We start from the raw sequence: 25172 nt of genomic DNA, 5'->3' as shown, positions 1-25172 counted from the left end.
AGCATCTTTCAAAGGCTTTGGCTGGGATGCAGCTTTGCAGAAGCTCTGGACCCATAATTCCCTGGCATACAAAGCTTGCTCGAGGCATCCATGTGCCCAAAAAGGGCTTGCAGAATAAAGAGCAGATAAAAAAAACCCAACAATCCTATGAATTAAAAATGAAAGCAAGGGAAACAGCTGTACTTCCAAGCTGCAGGTGACCTCATTGTGGAAGCTGTGCCACAGTGAGGCATGATCGTGTCCAGGAGTTCTGAAATAACAGGCATTGACAATAATAGCTGTGACAGAGAACACTTCCCCTACCTATATTAAAGAGTAGGTAATTATCCAGGTCTCCTGCCAGCTATACTTTAATCTAGAACTAAATTACTTTGAACTTTGTTATAAACTTTTATGTTACAGCATATTCTAAAACCTCTACTGACACTACTCTCTCTTGTGCCTGGTACTGTACATGCACTAAAATATAGACTGTTCTCACTCAGATCAAAACAGTCAGAAGGATTATTACCCATTAAAAGATTGTCCAAGATCACAGATGGAGTCTGTGAGAATCAGGAACACAGTTCAGATTTCTTCAGTCTCAGACTTGTGCCTTAAACAGTTACTTTCTTGCAGTTTTTAGATCCTTATTTAAATGAGCAAAGTTTGCATATGAAAAACAAAAAAAAAGACCCCTACCCTCTAATTTAGTTTATAGATTTAGTTCTCCAATTAATAGTTATCCTCAACTTGGATTACTTTGTAGTGCAGCAGAGTAATATCTGATTACATCAGATATTAACAGTAATGTAATAGTATTGAGGAGGTTCTACTGATCACATTTTACAGATGAAGAAACTGAGTCAGAGGATGGCATAGTTTTCTTCTGTGTGCATAGAAAGTCCTTTGACTATGGAAACAGATTTCCTACATCGGTGTTTTATGCTACCAAATCAAAATCTTTCATTCACCAATATCATTGGTGTTATTATGTAGCTGAAAACTGAGGATGCAAGATAACAGACAATTAAGTGAAGAGTCAAACTAAAGCGAGGCATCTTTGTACTCCAGAGAGATAGTGTAAAGGAATGCACAATTCTTTCTTGTCCCTTCTGGCTATCTAATAATACCATACCATTTTCCAAAAGACAGTCATTACACTCCAGTATTCAGGTCCGTATATTATTATCTCCAGGACAAAAATTTTAATGGCCCTCCAGTAGAGATGCAACATCTCTGACAGGTTTCCTGTGATATAAAAATTAACAGGTAGAAAAGTTCTGAAATGTTTCACAAAGGAGATTGCTAAAACTGTGGAAATAATTTCCTTGTTTTAAAAGCACAATTTTTCTGACTTGCTGAATATGGAAAAAAAGTCATTCAGAGTGGCAAATGCGGAACATACTGGGGAACAGACAAAATAAACAGAGCTGCCCTCTCCATGAAGCAGCTATCTGCAAGCACGATGACATTTCTCTCCAAAAGCAACGAACAGTAGAGCATAATGATTTGCAACTTGTTGCTGGGATTGGAAAGCAAGTCCAGGGCATGTGTTGGCATTATTTTCCTTTTCCACGATGATGGAACTCAGGATAAATCAAAAGAGATCTCATAACACTGCCCCTTCCAGAGAGTTCTAATTTCCAAGGAATCTTTTGGTGCTGAGAGCGTGTTTACTTTTGGAATATTGTTTACTAAACTTTGTTTTATCTAATAGGTTTTTCTTCCTTCCTGTGTAACTTAGTAAGTTACAGATGATTCCTCTGACTGAAGAGGGGTGTGAGGATGCTTCTTGTTGTGTGAGGATGCTTCTTCTTCTCCATGCTTCTTGTTCCTCCCTTTTTACAAGGTGGAGGAGTAAAACAGGAGACAGGGTAGGAAAGGACTTCAAATAAAAAGGATGCAGCAGGAAGGTAGTGTGCTGTACAGAAGTCTCAAGGGGACAGAAAAGGCTGACAACTATGGTCCTTTAGATTGGCTTTTTTCCTAGAAGCCCTAAAGGCTTAAGACTTTTCCTTTGACCTGAAACTTGCAATAAATATATGCAGTTGAACTGAAGGATCCAATCCAAAACATTCAAACTTTTCTCTCAAAGTACTCTGAAACATTTCACAAACTGCTCACCAGACCCTGGGAGACGGAATGAGAAATGATACGTGCATATGATACCTCTACATACACATATAGGTAGCAGACAGTAGTGACGAATGTTAGCATTTCAAAAGTTCAAACTTCTTCTGTCCTTTACTATGAAAGGAAACAATTCCAATACAAGCTGCCATGGATCAAATACAGCAAACTAAGCTCTTGTTAGGTGGCTGCACTTATTGAACTATCTGTGGAGATACTGATAGCTACCAATGCTACATCCATAGTAACTGATGTTGTAAAAGACACAGACATACAACAGTAAATTTCCAACGGTTTTTCCCTACTGGAGAAAGGAATGCCTATAAATACGCAAAGAGTCAGTAATCACCATCTTCTCAAACACATACCAAGTCACGACTAGCAAGTCCAGAATGAAATAATGCAGTTTTTCAGAAAGCACATTGCTTCATTAAGGATGCAGGGCAATGGAGGATCAAAGTCTGTTCAATTTTTAGAAAAGAAAATGACAAGGAATAATAAACCCACATGGGAATACAAGACAAAAGCAGTCATTAAAAAAATTGTTTGTGAATGGGTAGTTTTTTTATTAGAGATAATTCCAGAGCTTTTTCAGAAAATCATTCCCAGTTGCAGTTCTTGTTTGTTCTCCAGCAAATGGAAACGGTCTAACTATAAAAGTCTAACTATTCCTTCAGAAAATGACCGTACATGTACACTGGAAAGCATGTTGCAATACTGTCCCAGAGGCATTAAAAATAGCCAGAGATCATGTACCACCAAGCAACAATAATTTGCGGCTACTAAAATAGTTTACAGTATTTTAAAAAAGCTTAATCTAGAGATAGTTCTCTTGGCAGCACAAATCTTGCTGGTGCCAAGAGAAAAATAATTTGCATCCCTGGTGTCAGTAGTAATACTACCATGTTGCTTCAACTCTCCAGGAGATGCAGCCAGCTCAGCATTGCTTTCAGAAAGAAAATCTCTGAAAATAACATGGAGAAGAAAAGAAATTGACATTACAATTGCAACAGTAATGAATCTGACATCAGCAGGTGATGAATCATTCTTTGTTCCAAGCATTTATCTAATGAAACATAGTCCAGTTGCTTGGTTTTTTTGGTCTTTTTTTGAATTTCAAGCTGTTGTTAAAAGCCCTCAAGGGGTTAAGTTTTCAAGAGTATGGTTGCCTTGGTACTATGCTTTCAGCTGTGATCAGCAATACCTAACAAAAACAGTACTTAAGTGGATTTTTTTTAAGTATTCCCCACTGTCAATGTGTAATTAATTAGCCTTCCCGTCCCCCCTCAGCTGAACTAAGATTCACATAATCAGACCCTTAGGGACCCTCCTCTTTTCCTCCTATCAAAGTCAGACAGTGACTAGGAACTGAATTATTCATTCAGCTGTAGGTGTAACATATCCATTTAAGCGATTTAAAGTTTAAGCAGTTCTTGCTGCTGTTCAGCAACAAAAAAGTTTAAAGAGTAGAACCCAACAGGAATTTGGAAAGTTCTTTTTTCTTAAACCACTTGTTTGATTACATCAACAGCACACGTTTTTGTGAGCTGAACCTATTTGAGTGAGAAAGGAGGGCTTTCCGGAATGGCACACAAACATCCATCATTTATTAAGGATATATCATGATTATAAGCACTAATTAAAGCTTTGTTCCAATATGTCTAGCTGAGTACCTTTGCTGTGAAAGTCAATTTTATGTACGCTTTGCTGAAAATACATGGTAAGTGAATTCCATACCCACAATCATAGAAAATCATATTTAGCTACCTATTTGGTCCTCATCACCCATTGTATCAAAGAACCTCATGCTAAGAATGATGTACAGCCAGTCAAAGAACAAATTAACCATAATTAACAACAATTTGCAGCACTTCTGATTAGAACTCAAAGTGCTTCAAAGTCTTTAATCCTCTGAACATTCCTGTGATATAAGGCAGTACTATTACTCCCATTTTAAAGCTGGGGATCTGAAGTACAGTGGCTGAACCTGTCTAATTGTGTGCAATCTGGGAAAGTTTCTCCTTGGCTAGCAGTGCGTCCTGACCATATCCTAATTCTGTTTTAGTATGCACCGATGTCTGAACCTGTCTTCCTATTTCTGTCCCTCTTTGTGCATGCTGGTTCCCATAGGAAGAACGGCCAAGACATGGGCCAGATGGGAGATGTGGCTTACTCTGGCTATAACCCTGATTTAACTGAAGAATCAAGATGTATCTCCCAATGTACATGTGTTCTACAGCTTAGGTAGAACGTCGATTTTCTCAAGCTAACACACGCAGTCTGTGACAGAAAAGAAAAAGTCAAATCTCCTGAACTGGAGCCTAGTGTCACAACCACTAGGTCTTCTTTCCTCAAGAAGGAAGTGTTTGTGTGTAGGTGTCCTTAATGTAATGTGTCAGTTCAAAGTAATTCAAGTGGAAAATACAAATTCTGAATATTGTGATTGCTAATGCTTAAAATTTTGTTAGCAATACCATAATATGTGGTATTTCTCTTGAAAATGCAGATGCTTTAATACCCTCTGAGAAACTCAGCCTTCATTAAAAAGTCATAATTATACTACTTATCATTTTAAAGTCCAGACTTGCACCTTTATTAATAATATAGGATTGGCACCACTGAGCAAAACCCAAAAAACAAACAAACAAAATCCCCCAAAACACATCCAAAATCCTGAAATACCCAAAAGCATGGATATCAAGGAAAAAGCTTGAAAGAAACAGGTAGCAGGATTCCTCCCCTAACTCTTGCAGTACAGAGTCCATTGTACACAGATTCAGAAATTAAGCCAGACTCTCACAAACCTGTCTCCACAAGCAAGTACATATAGAAGAAGAGACCAAAAAGTGCCAGAAGCCGTCAGCAACTGTGTGATGCTGATTACTTGGGCTGCTTTAAGTTAAGAAGGCTACCTAACTAAATCCTCTGGATTGTAGAATGCAAATTGGATCATTCTGGTAGAAAACAAAGGTTGCTTAAAGCTACTAAATTCCCTCCATTGTTAAGTCACCTGGAGGTGGCATAGTGCAAAACCACACCAGCAAGAAGTTAATAAAAGTGTATTTCTGATTACACATACAGCACTATTCAGTATAGTTAAGAAAGTTAAGAAATCTCTTTTTATCTTTAAGATTCTACCCTGCAATTGGTTCTACCCAGAAAACTTGATTGTGGAATCAAGGCTTTTATTTCTATGAATCCTTTTTGATCTACATTTGAGTGGCATCATCATCTTCTTGATTAGAAGCCCCACTTGCTTAGAGCTGAATTTCCCTGATAGTTGTCTCTGTATGAGATGCTCCATCAAAGGATTGTCATAACAGACTGTTTGCCAATTTGAAATCCAACAGTTTGTCTGGTGTAAGTGTTAAAAATGTTGTCTTGGCAGTTTTTTGCCTCGAGTGATTTGATTTTTTTTTCCTCTCTCTATTTGCTTCTACAGTATGTCAAGCAAACTGGATCATTTTAGTAATCAAACCTGCTTTTTTCTTTCACTTCAAAAGAAAACCCAACACTTAACCTCTGAATTCAGAAAGTAATTTTATGTGACAGCACACCTTTAAGTAAGTATATAAACTCTGCCAAATTTGACATTCAAAAATTTTTTTGCTGCAACTTATGCTAATTGCTAGTAAAAATAAAGTAAGTTGTTTTAAAGCAGGATTAAAAACAAGAAGATACACACATATTTTATTTACTGAGAAAGAAAGATTTGAGCCTAAAAGTTCTCCTAGACCTTAGTCTGTGAGATTGTGATGACTCGGTTAGGTTCTTTGAAATGATCTTTCACCCAATTTACCTTTTCAATCATTAAATGACTAAAAAAGCTTTATGATCTACCTATGATAAAAAGATACTCACTTTATGCTCATCCTCTCTAAAAAGAAGTTTTTCAATTTCAGTTAGGGTCCCATCTACTGAACTTGCTTTTTTGATGGCCCAAACTGTCGATATCTAAAATAATGCTCAATTCAAAATTTTAAGCGGACATTCATCACTTCTGGTGGAAAATTCCTAGGTGGACCAGGGTGATACTGCAAGATTTATGTCTATGCAAGTTTATATAGTGTGAGTTTCATGAAATTCACAGCTTGTTCAGTACCTGAGAAAATATCAGACAGGCTACAATAGAAAAGCAGCACTAATTCAAAATTAGTAAACTGAATAAATGCCCTGCTTATAAAGGAAAAAAAATGCCTCACAATGACCCGCAAACTTGGAGTAACTCAGCATCCAGGAGGAGGCATCTACATGTGAAGAAAAGCCAATGGACATCTTGTATAGGTTTCCATGCCATTAATAGGAAAGATGCTTCAGAAACCCAGACTATCAAGAGCTGAACTTAAAGCTAATTCCTTTATCTATCTTTAATTGAAGATTTTAAAATATCCTAAGCTGTCAAAAGGAAAGAATCATAGAAGCACCAATTTCAGTGACCCATTTCATCGAAGCCCAGAACACTATGACTACATAATCATCCAAAGTTATTAGTGTATTTGTGAATGGCACCACTACGTTTCCAGGAGAAAAGCTTGCTTATTTGTTCAAAAACGAAGCTCTATGGGAAAACAGTAATTCTTCTAAAGAGAGAGCAAAGTATAGATCTAGAAGAAAAGCTATTCTAGAGTGCTAAAGCAACACTACCAGAAAAAAGAAAGGCATGAGGGAGCAGTGTAGGCCAGCTGCTCCTACAGGATGGGGAGCTGAGCGCAATGACAAAGCCATCACTGCAAGGGCCTCACCAGCTGGGGTCCAGTCCCACAGCACATGAGCAAGCTGAGCATGGCAGGCCCAAGGATGGCAGCCAGAGTCATGTCAGCTGAGAGGTCAGGCCATTAGGCAAGTTCATGAGATAAATGCGAGGTCAAGCCAGAAGTGCAAGTCACTGAACCAGGATCAGGTCCAGAAACAGTAATCAGGGTCAGATAAAATCCATCCACTGTGGCAAGTCCACAGTGACAGGACAGATTTGAGGTCAAGCTGGGAGGTCAATATGTGGGTCAGGATACACAGAGGTCCATTGCCAGGCACAGCTGTGACACAGCTAGAGATAGTTATACCTACACTGTAGCTCAGGTAAGGGGCTTAAATGGTGCTCCTAGGCCCATGTGCAGAAGGAGCCTGAGTGGAGGCCCCAGGCTGGTCAAGGCAATTAAGGCTGTTAGTACAGCCAGGGCCCAGACACAGAGATTCATAGATATGTATATGACTGCTAGCTTTACCTGTTGCCATGTATTAATCAGTTTACCCTCCCACCATATGAGATGACAGTACAAATCAGGAGCATTCTCAAGTTTTGAGAATGGTTCATGAAAGAAGGTACCTGTCTCTACTTGATAAAGTACATGACTTCCCTCATTTCCCCCCGCTTCCTGAGCTGTGGTAGTTGCACTCTTACCCATTGGCTAGAACTCTCTCTGAACGGTGATGCTGTCATTCTTTTTACACTGGGCTCCATGTGTGCTATTTCTTTTTAAATGATTCATGACTCCCACTTCTCACTTCATCTGCCTTTGTTTTCCTCTGCAATGCAATGTGTCTGATACATCGCAAAACGTGCTGTGCTAATGCCAGCTCTGTGAATGGTTATACATTAATGTCAAGGTAAAAATATCTGCAGATACAGCGCAGTGATGTAAAGGGACTTGAGAGGGTTTGGATTCCATTTCTTTAGCCTTGTAAAATCATGCAAAATAGGAATACAAACAGCCTCCCCAGTGAATCCTTTTCCCTTCAGTGCATACTTTTTTTTTCAGAGGATTAGATGTTTCATTACTAGGGGCCTTTTGAACTCATCTTTACCTTCTTGGTACTTCACCGGGTTCCTACTGCTTGTTGTGACAGTAAAAATCAGATGTCAACCAGTGTTTTTCTTCATCAGCTTTCATACATCTTTACAAAGAATCAGCAGCCCTCTCTAATGATGGAAAAACTGAGGCACAGAATCAGAAAATACCTTGACTAAAACCATTGAGCAGGTTAGTGGAAGAGCTAAGAATAAAACTCTCATTTCCTGATTTTTAGTCCAGTACTCCATGAATTGGACTGCCTCACACTGAGAAGGTGCTCAGTGATCAGCTTTATTTATGTATTTCTATTCAACTTCGGAATGTTCTCACATCTTTTATTTTCTCATTAATGGTGTTGTGGATCTTCTCCACCCACCCTCCATTTCCTTTAGTACATTTGTTCTGTAGCTATTTGTGTGGAAAACAAGCAATTTCAGTTCCACCTGCTCATAAACACAATGAGAGAGAGAGAGAACACTATGTTACAGCACAGCCACTGCCTTAGCAACAGATTACAGCATCAGTGGGAAAGGAATGGAGACTTCTCTTCTGCGGGAGAGGAGTGTCCTTTACCTCTCTGCAAAGTTACAGCAGGCAAGTTCTGTCTTTAATTATATTTCCTGCAAACCTTTTAGTTTCAAGAAATCACTAGGTTTTAAAGAAAGAATGTAAAAATAATGACCACAGAGTTTGCTCCTATCACTCAGAAAAGACTAGGTGCGGTTAGTAAAAGATTCTGAGCAAACAGATTGGCATCACCCAAATAGAATATGCAGACCCGAACTTCAGCACTCAGTTATGGAGGCGTGTAAATAATTCATTCTGTCCACTTAACCCATTGGTATCTAACTGCCTGGCTGGATAGCTTTCTTATGGAAGTATAAAAGGGGAGTAAGCCAGAGCTCTTTGCTGTCATATAACTAGAAGCTCATACAACTGTGATCAAAGTGATGAACCCTCCCCTTCTCTATGGAAAAATGCACTTCAATTAGCAGGCATAGTGCGACATGCAAGTAACACCTTTATGCATATGAATCAACATGCATTCCCATCATGTGAATGAATGTTTACCATTCATGTGACAGGGTAGATCTGTATTTTGGTCAAATTACATCGTCGGGACACATGATACCATCTTCAGGAGAGAGGACAGGAAAAAACAGAGCGTATGCTGTATGAACTGATCTTGTAGGTCATACCTGTTATGCAGATCATAGAACTGGCACCCTTGATATACCCTATCAGAAAATCTATCATGATTTGGCAGACAGGTGAGTTAGATGGCACTTTAAAGTATTTTTAGAAGGGCAAATATTTATGTAAAATCAAATATACTTGATTTTAGCCTTCTCTCAATCCATTTCTGTAGGTCATACATCTTAGACTGTGAGCTCTCCAAAAGCAAGCATAACGTGTTTTTTTTTCCCAATAATACAATCTTGATCTTGAAAGAGGACTCTAGGTGCTACGAAATATAGACATACAATAATAACTTATGGGTTTAGAATGGAAGTATGGCCATCTACATTTGCATTCCTTTGTTATAAGGATGAAATTTGCGCCATTTGACCCACGAGAGAGAACCATATCCTCCACCCTGTATCCCAGAACCCTGAACTAATATACAGGAACTATGATATAATGGTAAGTAGTGACATGAACCAAAGACAGACAAAAAAGGTTTGTTCATTGTCAGAGGATTAGATGTTTCATTAAGCTGTCTACCCATATAAGAGAATTAAGCCTATTATCTAAACATTTTGATACCATAAAGAAAGGGTCTGCACTCATAGCTTGTCTAGTCATATGACAGAAATATGAGGCAACCTATGGAAATAGTCTCACTTCTCTGTGCTCTGGTTCTAATGTGGATAATGAGTGATACAGAAAAGGGTACATAGAACCTCTGGCATGAAGGCAAGAATGAAAAAGAGACTCGAGGAGGAAAATAAACTTGTGTGCATAAAGTCTTTAGAGAGAGTTTTTCTGGATTTAGAGGATTTGATAGCTCGGACATAATAGCGTCTCTACAACTGTGTAATGAAAAAGTTAAAGGCTTTATGAAGTCTGGCCAATATCACACAACACTTTTTTGCAGATGACAGCCTGAAGATGCATTAACTTTACCAAAGGCATACAGCAGTGACAAAGTTGAGACTAAACTGTCATCTAAATCTCAGACTTTTACCCAGTCAACTGTGTCATGTAAATTTCTGTGAGGTACACAATTGCAGCATGAAGCCTCACTCACAAAGCTACCATGTAAGATTTGTCTTTTATAAAGTACCTAAAATAAACTTCTATTCATGGGTTCAGAAAGGCACTGTGCCTGCTCACAAGGACATTAGGATTGTCTCACAAGGAGATAGATGTCACATGCCTATGGATCTGCATGGGCAGCCTACATAACTCAGTAAGTGCCATCTTTCTGGAGGAAGTCCCTCCTCTGACGCATTGACACCACCTGTCTCTTTACACTTGATGACATCTGTTGGCATTTTTTTATGTGCCAAAGCATTAATATCAGAAAAGTGCAGGAAAGGCAGATACCAAGTTCCTGGGAACTGAGAGATGCTGAAGACCTAGGTTGCACTGTATCGTGAAACTAGTACTATACCCCAGAAACAAAACACAGGGGACAAGTCATGCACTTGTCTTCATGGTCTAAGATCCTGCTTAAAGAAATCTGAGTGGCAGGGGAGAAGAATGCTTTATCATGGGAAAGTGGGGAAAGAAAAAGGTAAACCAAGTAACTTAAATCAAAAAAGAATATAATGGCAGGAACAGGTACCAGATGGGTAGTACAGAAACCCTTGAGTTGCCCCTAAAAAAGGTAAAGCAGACAAGCTTTCCTGACACTGGTCAGTCAACCGTGAGTAGCCACCAAGAAGAGGCAGATGGTCATTTCATCTCTAAAATTATTTGGTCCTTGGCCTCTGCTGGGGATATAGGTTAAAGTGCTAATTATCAGCACTTTCAGTGATGGCTTTTGTGATACGTTCATTTAGTAGTGTACCAAGATCCTCATTTCACAAAGAATGCCAAAAGATGGCAAGATACTAACAATTCTTGGACAACGTCCAAAACAAGCAACAATGAAACCATGCATGTGCCTTTAAAAATAAAACAAGAAAAAAAGTAAGTAGGACAAAGAGAAGCCATATAGTAGGCAAACAGTTCTAAGAAACATGCTAGATATTATTATCGGTGTTTCCTTATTTATTTTAATGAAGAAGCAGTTCAGATACCTCTAATAGACCTCTAACCAGAGAAAATAACTTGAACATAATTTCAGAGATTTGAACAAATGTTGCTCTTGTCAACTGTCCCTTTTAAAGCTACCTCTGCATTTCCCAGTTATCCATATTAAGGCTTGATTCCAAACCCCCTTTAAGTCCCTAGGAGTTTTTCAACTGATGTAGTTGATCTCTGTGAGCCCTGGATATGTAATGGCCTGAGAAGAAGTCTTCTGCAGTGATTTTTGCAGCATGTGAATTTTAGTTTCCATTAATGTTCTAATTCAGTTTTGTAGCCTATGGTATTAGTCAACTGCCATGAGCATCTGAACATCCTTAACCAAATCTGAGCTCTCCAAAGGTAATGCATCTGAAGCATTTGGGCAGTTGTTTGGGGAACAGCCGATTCCCAAGCCTCAGGTTTTTTTTGTCCCCTTTTCTGTTCCTGATAGAACTCCCACTTCATTGTGGTTCCAACTAACGTCTTCCATATTCAAAAAAATGTGAGGAAGGACTGATACTTTCGTACATGAAATAAAACCATTGATGTTTGGCTCTTTACCTTCTGTAGTAATTACACTTCAGTATGTGTAACTGTCTGCAATGTGACTTACTGAGCAGAACCTTTATGATTCTGTAGGGGCCTGGTTAGTAACAACTCCGCTTTGAAGAGCTGCTGCTTTGACTCTACTATTCAAACTATCCTAATTCTCTTCTCTTGGCACTGATTTCAAATCAGTGTACTACTGATTTCAGTGGAGTTATTCCTGACTCATCTGGTTTAAGGGATCAGAAGGGATCAGAATCAGGACACAGGGATCCACTAGACATGCTCAGAGACAACATGATGGTTTTAATCCCCTATTCTGAGGTCTATATTTTATGTCACATGACAGTAGTGTCACTCAGCAAATACTACAGGTTTTAACCTCAAGTCAAATGTAACATAGTAAAAGATTTTCTCTGTTATGTACAGAGAGAAACAATTTTCCCACTGAGTTCTTGGTTTGCTTCATTCTGTCTGGTATCACTGACTCCAAGAACAGTTGAATTACAAGGTCATAGCAGAAGTCTCGGATCTTAATCTGAACAATTATTGGCCCCAAAATAATTTTTATGTGTGTAAATTAGTATCAGAGACAAATCAAACCTGTCAAAAAGAATATGAACCTAAGTGTTAGGAGCATTTGTTCAACCTATCAGTCAGTGCTAATATGGGCACAGTGATTCCTAAAAGACCTTAAGAAAAGCAACAGATAATCATAAGAGCCACCATGAATTTTTTCGAGAATAGTTTAGCGACAAGCACGTTTTGCACCAAAGTTACATTTTACTCCTTGTTTCTAAGACTGTTTTTTCCTCATGATTTATTTTAGCAGTGATATTTTCTATCATGGTTAAAGGTCACTGGTATGCAGTTACCAAAAGTCACTGCTTTCTACTGTTTGTGAAATGACTTTTTTCAGTCTCAGCCCATCTCTCTGTGGGTAAGGGTCTCCATGTGAAAAATATTGCCATAATTGGCCCAAGCTAGCTCCCTAGCAGGGCAGTCAGTGATAGAGGATGAATGCAGAGCACATACTTAATTAAACCTCACCGAAACACTTAGAGGCTGCAAAGGTTCATTTTACCCTAATTGGATCTCTACACATCTTCCTGAATGAGCTACAGACAACTGCCTTCTCACTCCCATAAAACATTACAGAGTACGGCTAATGCTTTTCAGTCAGGACAATTAGCAAGCCGGTTAGTTTGCACTGCACTTTCCCATTCTATAATTTACAGATAAATAGAAGAGTGCAGTCTCCAGTGTTGCCAGTATGGTTCCTTTCAAAAGTCACTGAAGTTTGCAAAAATTAATGAAAGAATCTGAAACAGACCTCACATTTTGGTGCCACCTGTCAAGCCTGTCCTTGTGTGAAACTGCTGAATAAGTCAACACTCCCTGGTTTTTACTTTGACAGCAAGGCATATTGCAGTGTGCTGTACTTGGGGCTGCACCTTAAATCTATCTGTGAACTGAAGCTGGTATAGAATGTGGCAGCCTGCTTAGTAACTGGCTCCCAGCATGCCAAGATCTATGCTGACAGCCTATTGACTTATATATGGAGTTTGACAACTTTTTTTTGACCAACAGTATACAGAACAACTTCATATCCATTTGCTTGAGAAATCTTGTCTCTTCATACCCTACTGCTACAGATACGGGTGCTCTGGTGGTGACCATTCCTTGGAATAATTCATCCTCTTCCAAGGCCTAAAGTAAAAGTTAATAGGTGATCTACTGGGCACGCTGCAAAGCTCAGTGGGATAAAGTTTAACTTGTCAGATGGTTAGTTATTAGAAAATGCATGAAATTATGTCAGGAACCAGTGCTGCTATGCTGTATCCCTTTGCCCTCACTGATTTCTTGCACTCCAGGACTCAGAATTCTATGTACAAGAAATATGAATTAATAGATGTAACATGACTCAACCAGTGGACAAGGATGGAGTCTCTTCATGCCAGGATAAAACAGAATCTGAATCCCACTGCTTTGCCTGGGGACAGCTTTTCATTGTCTATATTATCAACAAATGGGTAATGGGTATTAAATAAAGGTAAATAAAGGGTTGATTCCTGTGAGTAGGCAGGTAGTTTTACATCAGATTTAATCCAGCAAGGATAAGCAGCAATAGTTGGGAATATGCAGAAGTTTAGATTTCTAAATGACAGCTATCTGATCACACTCTTAGTGGTCTTGTCAGGTTTTTATAGACCACGAAAAAGTGTGTGTCACTCAATTTTCACAGTGGTTGCTATTCAGTCTAGCTTGCTTAACGTGTGTATGCATTTGCCTATAATGCAATCTACTCTGCATGCAATGAAGAATATCTAAGAATAACTAACTGAAAATAAAATGGTAACACTGGAAAATGTAGAGTGTCTTTTCCCACTGATAGTAAAAGAGAAGAAAACAAACATTTACGGGGCAAGATTTTTGTCTCACTTATTCTATATGTCAATAAAGTAACATTGGCATAGTGGAGAATCTGCTACTACGGGGTCAGGCATGTAACCATACTAAAATTCAGAGAGAAATAAAAATTCAGTAATACAGTAAGTACACTGACAAAAAAGCATTTCCAAGGAAAGGAGAGGAAACCTACCTCTTCTCCTGCCCTCAGCTGTCAAACTCAAGAGTGGTTAAAACAAATATGAAAATCAAGCTTCTCCACAAAACTGCTTTAATTCATTCTGAATAAGACTCTGTAACTTCCGCAAAGAAACAGGGAGTATATTAATTAATCACTTTAGTCATAGTAGTGCTACTTCTAGAAGATGCTGAGATACATGAGTAAACAGAGGAGCCTTGAGAATGCCACAGTACTTCTAAGTACATACACCTTCAAAGCACTTCTGTGATAGAGTGGTACATAGTCTTATAATTGGGCAGTAGTTTTCATTCCATGTTCCAATTAGCACACAATTATGATTACATGAAAAATAGTTCCATCTCCCTTCCCACTTGTGCCTGCTGAACTTAAGTAGAGAACCTTTTTGCTGCATTAGCTGTATGTCTATCATTACCATTCAGCTCTGATAACAATGCCTGTTATCTGAGCAATGTAATGATCAAATATTCAAGATAGGAGTTGAAATTATGCTATTTGTAAAAAATATTTGGTGTCATTATTTTTTTCCATTTCCTAAAAATGTACATTATGCTGCAACAACAGAAAGTAAGGTGACTCACCAGCAGAAGCGCTAGTAGGCAATGTAGCCAAAACTGCTGCAGAATTCATATGTCGCAAGTGCACTGCATGTGCTATCTATCCAGGGATAAGCTATAAAGGCCAGTTTTGGCTACAACATCTTGTCCTGAAGGTTACTGTTCAACCAGCAGTGACTTCCTGTGAAGCAATGTGAAAAAATGTTGGCTTTCAAATGGCAAAAATCTCACTTGATACACTGATTTCATGCTGTTTCTGTCATCTCAGATATTGAGTCTTACAAGATCAACCCTTTTGTTTCTATTTTATCTTCCCCCTACTTTGATTATAATCCAGAAAACAGGTTGTATTGTTACCGCCGACTGATACAGTACTAGAGGTAGAACTGAAAGTGGCAGAACTGAAATTGGAACTAAGCTTCTAGGCTCCAATAAAACACTTTCCTCCAAAAGGCAGATGTTTTTATAAGCCTTGTGAAAAGCATCTGTTTTTAGACCAACAAACTATGCCCAAGTTACAACAAGCATATGCATTAGATCCTTGCTCACTAATACTCTGGTAAAAGGCACATTTCAATTTAAGTCTCAGAACTTTTAAGTTATCACTGAAAACTCTCACTTGATTTACTACCTCAGAACATGACTTGTGGGGGGGTTGTCTTCTGCATTAGTGTTATGAGCAGAGGATCACAGCTTTTCTGGCAGACCTTAGATAACTCACAGTGCAGAAAACTAGAAAACAATTTTTATCCCTAATGCAGATATCGTCTATTCCCTGCAGCTTGAAAGAAATCATGAGTCCTTCACTGTGTGGAATTCACCTCATCAACTGCCTCAGAAGGGAATTTTATCTTTAGTAGAAATCGCTGGATTCTTCTTAATAAAATCTTGAAAAAAATCCTAGTAAGTCAGTTAATACCACGGAAGAGATAATACTAAGATTTCTTGGACTTTTTTATGCAGGAAGGTCAGGTTATTATAATGCTGAAACTATGTATTTACACTATAAAATTATTTTATATCTACTGTTTTTAATCCTGCTTTTGGTACCATGGTCTAAATTCTATAATTGTAGAACTCAGAATACAATTTTAAAAGTATAGCGCAAATACCGCAGGTCAAATACTGCAATCTATACTCAAGTAAAATCCTTTATTAAAAACATTTCTCAAACAATAGATTTGTGAAACCCAAGAAATTAGTGTACGGTCCTTTAGTTGGTCATTAATGCTAAACTTTGCTCCATTCATTTACTGTGTACAAGTTTTGCTAAAGGAAAATGAAATATTTTATTCTTAAATGAATAAAATTAGACTTCTTTAAAGCTGGAACATTTTACAATAAGGTTCCTTCCCCCTCTTTCTTTCCAAGTTTTCATCAGATCTGAAAATTACTTGTTGTTACCATCTACCTGTCTCAAATGCAACAGCATAAATAATTTCTGTTTTTTTTAACTACATGTTCCCATTTCTCTTTGTTTTTTCCATAACTTTCCAAAATTTTCCTGATCTTTAAAGAGAATATTGAAAAAATGTGTCTAGGGTACAAAAGAAATAAAAAGTGAAAGCTAAAGAAAACATTCTTGCTTGGTCACGTTTATTGGCAAAAAGAAAACAACAAAATTCTGCATCAATAAAATGTACCTTATGAAAAGTGTCAAAGAAAAAATACAACTTTTTCAGAGTTGATTAAAAAAGACTTACATTTAAAAATACTTTTATTTTAACTATTTTTTTTCTTCAATTAGCTCTAATTTTCAGTACTGCTAGGTAGAGACAATATGAACAGATCTTCCACTAAATTGTGTCCCCCCTACTGGACAGTCTCTATTCTTCATTTGTTACTGCCCAAACTCCTTAAATTGTCAACACACAAAGACTGGTCACCACAAATGGCAGATGCTTCACTCTCCCACCGCCATCACAAAGGGCACAAGGACTCTCTATCCCTCTGTAGACTGAGACCCAAGCTGCCCTATTTTTCACATTGTGAAATGGGGAGGATATACTTTCTTAAATCTGTTTGCTAATAAAGAAAAGCCTAAATTTCATGAGGATGGTTGAATATGAATTTATGAGTATATCTATGGATTTTGATAAAAAGATGTATTGGGACTCTTCGAAGGGAATTTCATTTTCGTGAGATTTCCAGTTTGGTTTTGCATCTTCAAATGGGTTAAATAATTCCGGTCAGAATCTACATGTACAGATGATGTGCCAAGTTGAACAAAGATCCTGTGTGAATGGATTCTCTCATTCTGGTGTAAAGACACCTCTGTCTTACTAAAAGAACATCTCCACTCATATCTGAGATTCTACAGTGACATAAAAAAGAAGAATCATTGCAAAGCACAAGTAAATTAATTAAAACCTGTATAATTACATAGGTATAAATATTATACGGGATTAAGAATCAGACCAGTACAGATCAGAATCAACTGGTGCCCAAGGCTTTGCACAGACAAGCCTTTCTCCACAATGCACTCTTCTCAAATAAGTCCAAAACCACCCCTTCCTTCTGCAAACACATATATACATATCAGTAGGCTCTCCTTTTTTTCCTCATAAACAGTTACTTCCCACATATACCCATAAAGAGGGGCAAGCACATGCATAAATTTAAGGGGGGAAAAATGTACTGCAGATGGAAAAGAACAACAACAACAAACTCTCACATTCTTTCCAGTCATTCCTGTGGGAGATATTTATCTGTGGGAAAAGCTTTACAAACTCTAAGTAAAGGAAAAAATTATATTTTCATAACATTTGCAAGGAAATGCATCTTAATGGAAAATAGCTAGAGAAAAATAATAGCAGCTAGTGAGTTGAAGGAACTATATTCTCACTGACACGCAACAACAATAGAAGCTAATGCAAGTCATTTGTAGAAGGAAAAGTGAATAGCTGTGGCATATTTGCAAAGAATATATGGCAGTTTACCAAAGGCAAAGCTCCAAGGAATACCAGCTGGGACATGAGAAGGGAGCTATCAAAGGAGGAGGGAGGTATAACAGCATCATGGAATGGTTGGCACCATTTCCTTAAAGTGTTTCATGAAATGAGACATAGCTGCTCAGAGACGGTAAATCAAGGTGTTGGCGTCACTAGCTATAGCTTGTGGCAGGTGGCCAAGGAGTATACAAAATAGAAATGCATTAGTAAGTAAAATTTTCTGTGTGTGCATGTGCAATTTGTTTTTAGCATGTTTCAAGTTGACAAATTTACCAGTTATTAAAGCAATTAGTGAACCAGATTTTATTAATAATCAGTCTCCCATTTTAATCAGAAAGCATTTTTTTAAAGTGCTATTAAAAAAATTTAAATCTTTCCAAGAAGAACACATTCCGTTTTTGGAAAACTACATCCTACTGGCTTTGCACTTTGACTTTATTATCTCAAGACCAGGATGGCCTATTGTTTTGTGCTTCAGCCTTGCATCTTAGCAACACACAGAGCTGAAAGGCTTAATAAATATGAAGGCATTCAAAATGTCATAGTAACATACTATTTATCCCGATGCTTGCAAAAGGTTGATTTCCATGTTTGGATCTTTCAATACGATGAAGCTGCCTCTGCAATAAAAAAGTATGTCCTAATTAAAAAAAAAAGATTAATAAACTTATTTCTGACTAAATGCAGATTTTAAGGAAAGGAAAATAAATTGTGTATAATTTTCACATCTCCAAATAAGATTAAATTTGAATTCCTCAGAATTTTGTTTTTCAGTGAGATGACCGTGGACTGTAGTTATTAACAATTTAGAATAGGAAAAGGGAGCTGTTTGATTTGCAAGCTGTAAAACTTGTTTGCTTTGCTTCTTTCTGCAATGTTTTCTTTCCAGATGTACCAGTTTGCCATTATAATACTTGCACTAAGAACAGTTAGGTACACAGCTCTTTATATGGTTATAGGCTGTTACACACGATCTTCAGTTTTTCCATTTGTAAAGTGGTGATACTGATAAACGTGCTGTTTGGTGAATAGAGCTAATCAAATATTGGAATGTGTATCTTTTGCAGTCTCTTCCAGGAGGAATCTGCTTCATAGACTTTCAGACCAACTGTTCCTGAGAAAGACCAACTTTTTTTTTTTTTTTTTTCAGTACACACATAAGAGGTTCCCTGTTGCTACAAAGAGATGAGAGATGTGTTTGGATATTTTGAATGAATAATCTGCTTCATGAACTGCTTATTTGTTTTTCAACAACCTTTTGGAAAAATGTATACAATAATCAAGAATCCATTAACACTTGTCTGGAACCTGCACCAACACTGTTCCAGAGGGTCTGAAAGACACTATTAGCAATACATTTCATTCTGTTTTGAAAAAGATTCTGATCTGTGTAAAACAAAAAAACTACTGGTATAGGCAGCTCTGCCACAAGGACCATTTGAAAGTTCCACTCTAGGGTGCTGACTCTGAAAGAAGGAGAAACAATTTGCATAGGAAGTTTGATCATAAATGATACAAATAATTGTGGCTCAGGTCTAAAGCACTACAGCCCTAAACCCCTAAGAGAATAGCACAGATCTGAGATAGAACATATCTTTCCTGTGGTTGAATATCTATCACATAGCACCTAACAGCCTATATACCTTTCTTTTGAAGAAACTCTGGATGTACTATAAAATATTTTCTCCAGTTGCTCTGAAAGCTTGTCCATTATTTCCCTGCTGAAATACCTTCCATTTTACCTTTTAGAGCACTGTCAACAATAAGATTAAGCTTCTCTCCTTCCCAGACATGAGCCAATTGGTTATTGTATCTTGTCATTTCTTACCAGCCAAAGAAGTGTACAACACTCCTTTTAGCAAGATCACCCTTGAACCACTTCTGAGGCTGAGGGTCACAAGGGATAGGCCTTCAATGAAGTGAGAACTTAGGTGAATGCAATTGATATCTGAGTACTTAAAGTAGTATATATCCGAGCAGCTATGCTAGAAAGCCCTATCTGCATTACTGTGTCTTTGCTGGGTCTGTGATTACTCATTACATCCTGAGGTTTTCTAAGCATATATCTCATCAGTCGGGGAGAGTGCTTCAATGAGTTGAATTGTTTTATGATTTACCACAGTGAAATGTGGGAGAAATTCCTTAGTTATTTATGCACAGAGTAAAATTGTGAGAAAACACTGGATGATAGTTAACATCTACGCGATTTAGTGTGCATCTTCCCTTTAAAACAACTGGCTGCCATAACAAATAGAAGCAGCTCTTGAACTCCTACCTATACCCTTGGAGGCCAATTTGTCCAGATTTGGCACCAGTAAAGTAAGAGGACATGTGAGAAGTATCGTTATGGATATGTGTTAGTATCGTTAGTTGTTGAAGAGCCCCTGATTTAAGTTTTCAAGGAAGAAAAATCTAAAGTGTCTTACAGTCAATTCACTGCCCCGTATCTGTCATGAGTTGCACCTTCGTAACAGAGCAGCACAGCACCTAGCCTAGGGACAGCAAGTATCAAAACTAAAATAATCAATACATTCAAGTCCACTCTCTCAGAAGTACTGAGGGTCTACGTTTTGTGCTCCATGACCTTTGTGGTATATTTTTTGTCGGCTCTTAAAGGACATCTGGCTACAGATCCAGGATTCTCTTTTTTTAGGTTTCAAAACACTCGAAAAAAAAAAGTGGCTCAAAAATTGCAACAAATAGCTTAGAGAAGATAAAAAAGACTCTGTCTCCCACTTGTAATTACGGTGCAGTTCAGTATAATGTGATAATTAGTTTCCTGAAAATCATTCCTCAAGTTCATACTGTGATAATATAGCATGAAATAAATCTGAGCCAACCATACAGTTCTAATTCCAGTATGATGCAGTCAACTGGTACATTAATTCAATTAAAATGTGCTTGTTGGTGAAAACAGAAGTTATAGTGGTAGGAGGAAAAAAGAAGGGGTAAACTCCAGCAGTATTAGTGGAATCCACATCCACAGCTCTCTAAATTACAGATACAAGATCTTTGTTCAAATTACTGACAAGGTTACCAGCTGGAACTTTACGCTCAATTCAATTATTTTATATTGTACCTTCAGGCTCCATTCCAAAGTGACTCTTAAAGAATAATCAGACTTACTCAATAGGCAATCAAAATGAAACTGTTTTATGTAAGTACAACAAGGTTACAGACTTGGTGTAGTCCGTAAGTTACATACTACTAATTTTGAGTGTTTTAAAATTTACACTCTGAGCATCTGTGCTGTATAGGCTTCAGCGACCAGGACAGAATTTCTTCACAGTTCCAGATAAACCCCTTTACTGTCTCCATGCTATTTCGGATACATAAGTAGAAGCTAACAGTGGAAACTAAGAAGAAATTATAAAACATTTGGAAGTGATGCTTTTTATTGTATCTATACCTAAAAGCAGTCCTTGATGGAGGGCCCTTCTTGTGACAGGCATTATACAAATACAACCATACCTGTAATTCACTAGAAAAAAATCTCACAATCATTGCTTAAAGCTCTTTAGCTTAAATTTCTGGGTACTGCAACAATTTGAAAAAAAATGTAAGAGTAAATTAATTTCATTCAAAATTAAGGTCCAGGCTTTCAGAGTTGGATTCTGAGCTTTTTCAACTGATGTCTATGGCAAAACTCCCACAGATTTCAATTTCTTAGCAGACTGATTAGAAGAACGTACATGAGCACACAAAGCATTATGTCTTACTTATCAAAAATTTCTAAAATGATTTTATATATTAATCCTCTTTCTGTCCCTTCTGAGATAATGGAGAACAGGAAGCCTCCAGAACTAAATTCAATTTGTGAAAATTAGAGGTAATAAGTAAACCTGGGAAAGAAAAGAAAGTAAAAAACTCAAACGTTTCAAGATTAAGAGGCAATACTTTGGTAATAATGTTTGAGTCTGAACAGGATAAAAACTAATTAAAAAATCTGTCTGAATTTATTTGATACTAAATGGAGCTTCACAGATCCCACTTTCTTTCAGTATAGTGATGTTACTACTACAAATATTCACCTTTATAAGCTGCAGTTCATGTGCTGCAACTGGCACCATGACCTAGAGCATTTGTTTCCAACCCTGGACAACTGAACTTGTTTTCTGGACAGAATATCAGATCCTTAACTGCTGTATATTGAGGGGACTGTGTGGACTTTAACAAAGCTTCACAGACTAACAACAGATGATGTTCTGGCCTTTGTATTACATTTATATCAGTTGGAGCTTAAAGCATTCCAGTGCACATTCTAACATGTTCAGACCCACTGAAACATGCTACAAACACATTATACATATGTCCATTATACATTATATATTCATTATACACATATTCTTCTAGTCTATACATTACATTCCACTGCTATAGCCACCTGTATTTCCTATATCTGCAATACAGCACCACGACTGCACTCCTGCTGTAACCTCATTCACCTGTTGGGCAGGTGCATCCAGTAGGAGAGCTGATCAAGCAGGACAGATGCTGTGTCACAGTGAAATAGTCATTTCACAGACTGCTAACTAGCAGAGGGCTGTACTCAAGAGAGTGCTTGCTAGGTGTAGGCTGGTGATGCAGCTATGACATGTTACACTCATATTCTGGCTGCACAAACGTACATATCCCTACCACATGACTATCAATATAACGTCTCATGAGTTGAAAGACAAGGAAGTTATCACCTGCATGTCATGCCGCTTCTGCTGTTCACAGCTCTGAGAATGGTTTTTAGAACAGATCTTGCCTGTGTACAGGTGAATGAGGGGCATACCTCTCAGCACAAAAGTACAGTATGACCTTTAATCACTACCAGTAAAGCCTATACCCATCTATCTACAGTAGGGAACCATGTGACTTAAGGACTACTAAAAGTGGATCTCTAGCCACTCAAAACTGAAAAGAGGGACATTTAACTATGCCGAGAATACAGAACTCCCTACTTTTTATCCAAAGCAACATGTGCACTAACCATGGCCCACAAGACCACCTGCAAGGCACTCAAGATGCATAAGTGCAATACCAAGCAGGATGAGAGCTCTTTCAAAGTTCTCTGTACTGTACTTCATAGCCCAGAAATCGGTCTCTTGGAAACATACCAGCTCCTAACATTTTCTGTATTTCACGGATGATTTTTGAAGTAATCACAGGCCCTAAAAAAATCTGAAACTGAACAACCAGTTGTATTTGGTACACTGCACGTCAACTAGAAATCTAGCGATTCCTGTACTGTGTGCTCTCTCCTATTTAAAATAGAACCGTCAATATAAAACCAACAAACATAACAATCCACCTTCTTTTCCAAGACATAATTCCATTAGAGTTCTGAGATGTGCATGGCTGATAACATGTATCTTCTACATACAAAAAGTTGAGTGCATAAAATCAAGTAATGACAGCCAGACATAGCCTCCATTGGCTTTTGTCTCAGACACTTTCCTCCTGGTTTAGATGGCTGCACTTCTAGAAGATGCTGGTTTAAGCTTCAAGTCCGACTTGAGCCCCATAACACTTGAAAAATCTGGAACATAATATGCGGATTGGGCCGTCTTTACTAGTGAAAAGACATGAGTTAGGATATTTGAACTGAGAGCACATAAGCATCATAACAGAAGCACATGATATCTGCATGAAACGGACAGGCAAAAATTTAAATGTAAGAGCTATGAAATATCTTTTTCACTGGTCCTGACAGTTTTTGCTGCAGCCTTTTTTACAGGAATGTGAACAGTTCTCTTTGCAATGTCTATGCTACGTTGCTGGTTTGTTACAATTTCCTAAGTAGTGCTACTGCCAAGAGCACAAAGTGTGAAGCTATCAAGAGGAGTGCCTCTTATTCTAGTATCCGAGCAGTATCCTGAACTCTGAGGGAGTCCAGGATCACTAATCTCACAGGACTCAAGCCATTATTTGAGGTACGAGGGGGTTTAGCGAGTGGCTGTTGTCATTTCTGCTGCACTTTGTGTAAAAATTCTGTGGTCATTTTTTCAGGCTGATGATTCTTAGATACATCTAGAAATTTCTTCTGATGAGATAGAGCACTGTACACTTCACTGTACGTACCTCTTCATGGGCTTTGATTAAAGAGTAAAGATGTGAAAAACTAGCAGACCTGTGTTACAGGCGCTGGCCCAAATATGTAGTCTTATTGTCTTTTGCCATATGCTTTATCATTTCCAATTGTGCAAAAGTTGTACAAGAAATTTATTTTTATTTATTGATTATAACAAATGTGAGTTTATATTAGAAGTGGCATTTTGCACTTACTTTGACTAAAAAATATGACTACACAAGACCGACCATACAAAAAGTTGTTCTTCTTTGGTTTAGTGAGACTGAGAACGCTGAATTTTTGTGAAACTTAGTAGTTTAAATGCACTGTAAAAATTACAACATGACATTTGATTAAAACCACAAAGCTTTACTAGACCTCTCATGGAATTGAGACAGGAAATACTCCTTACCAAAGCTCCAGAATATACAAACTTATAGCTTGATATGGCTGTTGTTCCTAACCAGACTATACAGATAATGAAAAAATTATTAATTGTATGTGATTCTGATATAAATTTATTAATCTGACTTTAATAGGAGCCACAAACAGGCTGAAGAGTTTTCAAAGACATTGCCTTTCCTTCTACAAAATGCTTTACTTCATGCAGCATCTGAAAAAAACCAAACTCATCTTCCTAATACACCTAATCTCTGGAAATGCATTTTCAATTATGGAACTTATTCTTCCTGTAGGTCCATTGGTAATCAAGTTTACTGACAGTGAAAGATCCACTTTTCATCCAACTAGTTGCTTGCAAAGAGATGGATAAAGCTGGGTCAATTAACTGGAGAATCTGATTCTTAGCTGTAGAAAAACAAATGGCATTTGCATGTGGGCTGGTAGATGCTCTTGCTGTGGACAAGTTTGGGTTGTCATAAGACTGAGTGTCACATAGTTTCACTGGCAGAAAGAGAAAGCAGTCATGCAGTAAGCAATTCTTTCTCTCTGTCCTGGTTCCAGAGTGCAGTTTACAATGCAACTGAGAACCAAAAGAGAAAAAATACCCTAGAGCACTCCAATAACAATGCTCTTCAGCAGCACAATCCAGGGCTATATAGAGGCCTTGTAAATTACACAGCAGGAGAGCAGTGGATAGAGAAGTCAAAAAAAGGGTTTGAAAAAGCAGTAACAGCACTATATCCTCTCTAATAATCATGGAAGACAAAGAAAGCAGTTTCTTTTAAAGGAAAAAAAGAGAGAAAATTATGCAGTGATGAATGGAACTGACTGGTTGGGATAAAACATGCTATGGTCTTCATTCTTCTCTTCTTCATTTTGCTGTACCTTCCTTAGTCTCAGAAGGTTTATTTC

At 37.8% G+C, this 25172-nt stretch overlaps 1 protein-coding gene across 2 annotated transcripts in view; it reads right to left on the bottom strand.

Moving 5' to 3' along the window:
* Positions 1-25172, bottom strand: part of LOC104142001 (uncharacterized) — a 209666-nt gene that overhangs the window by 66080 nt on the left and 118414 nt on the right. For both annotated transcript variants that reach the window (XM_068915985.1, XM_068915986.1), the window contains exon 3: positions 18354-18420. In XM_068915985.1, the coding sequence (XP_068772086.1) occupies positions 18354-18420 (67 nt within the window). The remainder of the gene's footprint in view (positions 1-18353; positions 18421-25172) is intronic.

Source organism: Struthio camelus, chromosome 21 (genome assembly GCF_040807025.1).
Source record: "Struthio camelus isolate bStrCam1 chromosome 21, bStrCam1.hap1, whole genome shotgun sequence".
NCBI classification, from domain to species: Eukaryota; Metazoa; Chordata; class Aves; order Struthioniformes; family Struthionidae; genus Struthio; species Struthio camelus.
This window is presented reverse-complemented; position numbering and strand designations above follow the sequence as displayed.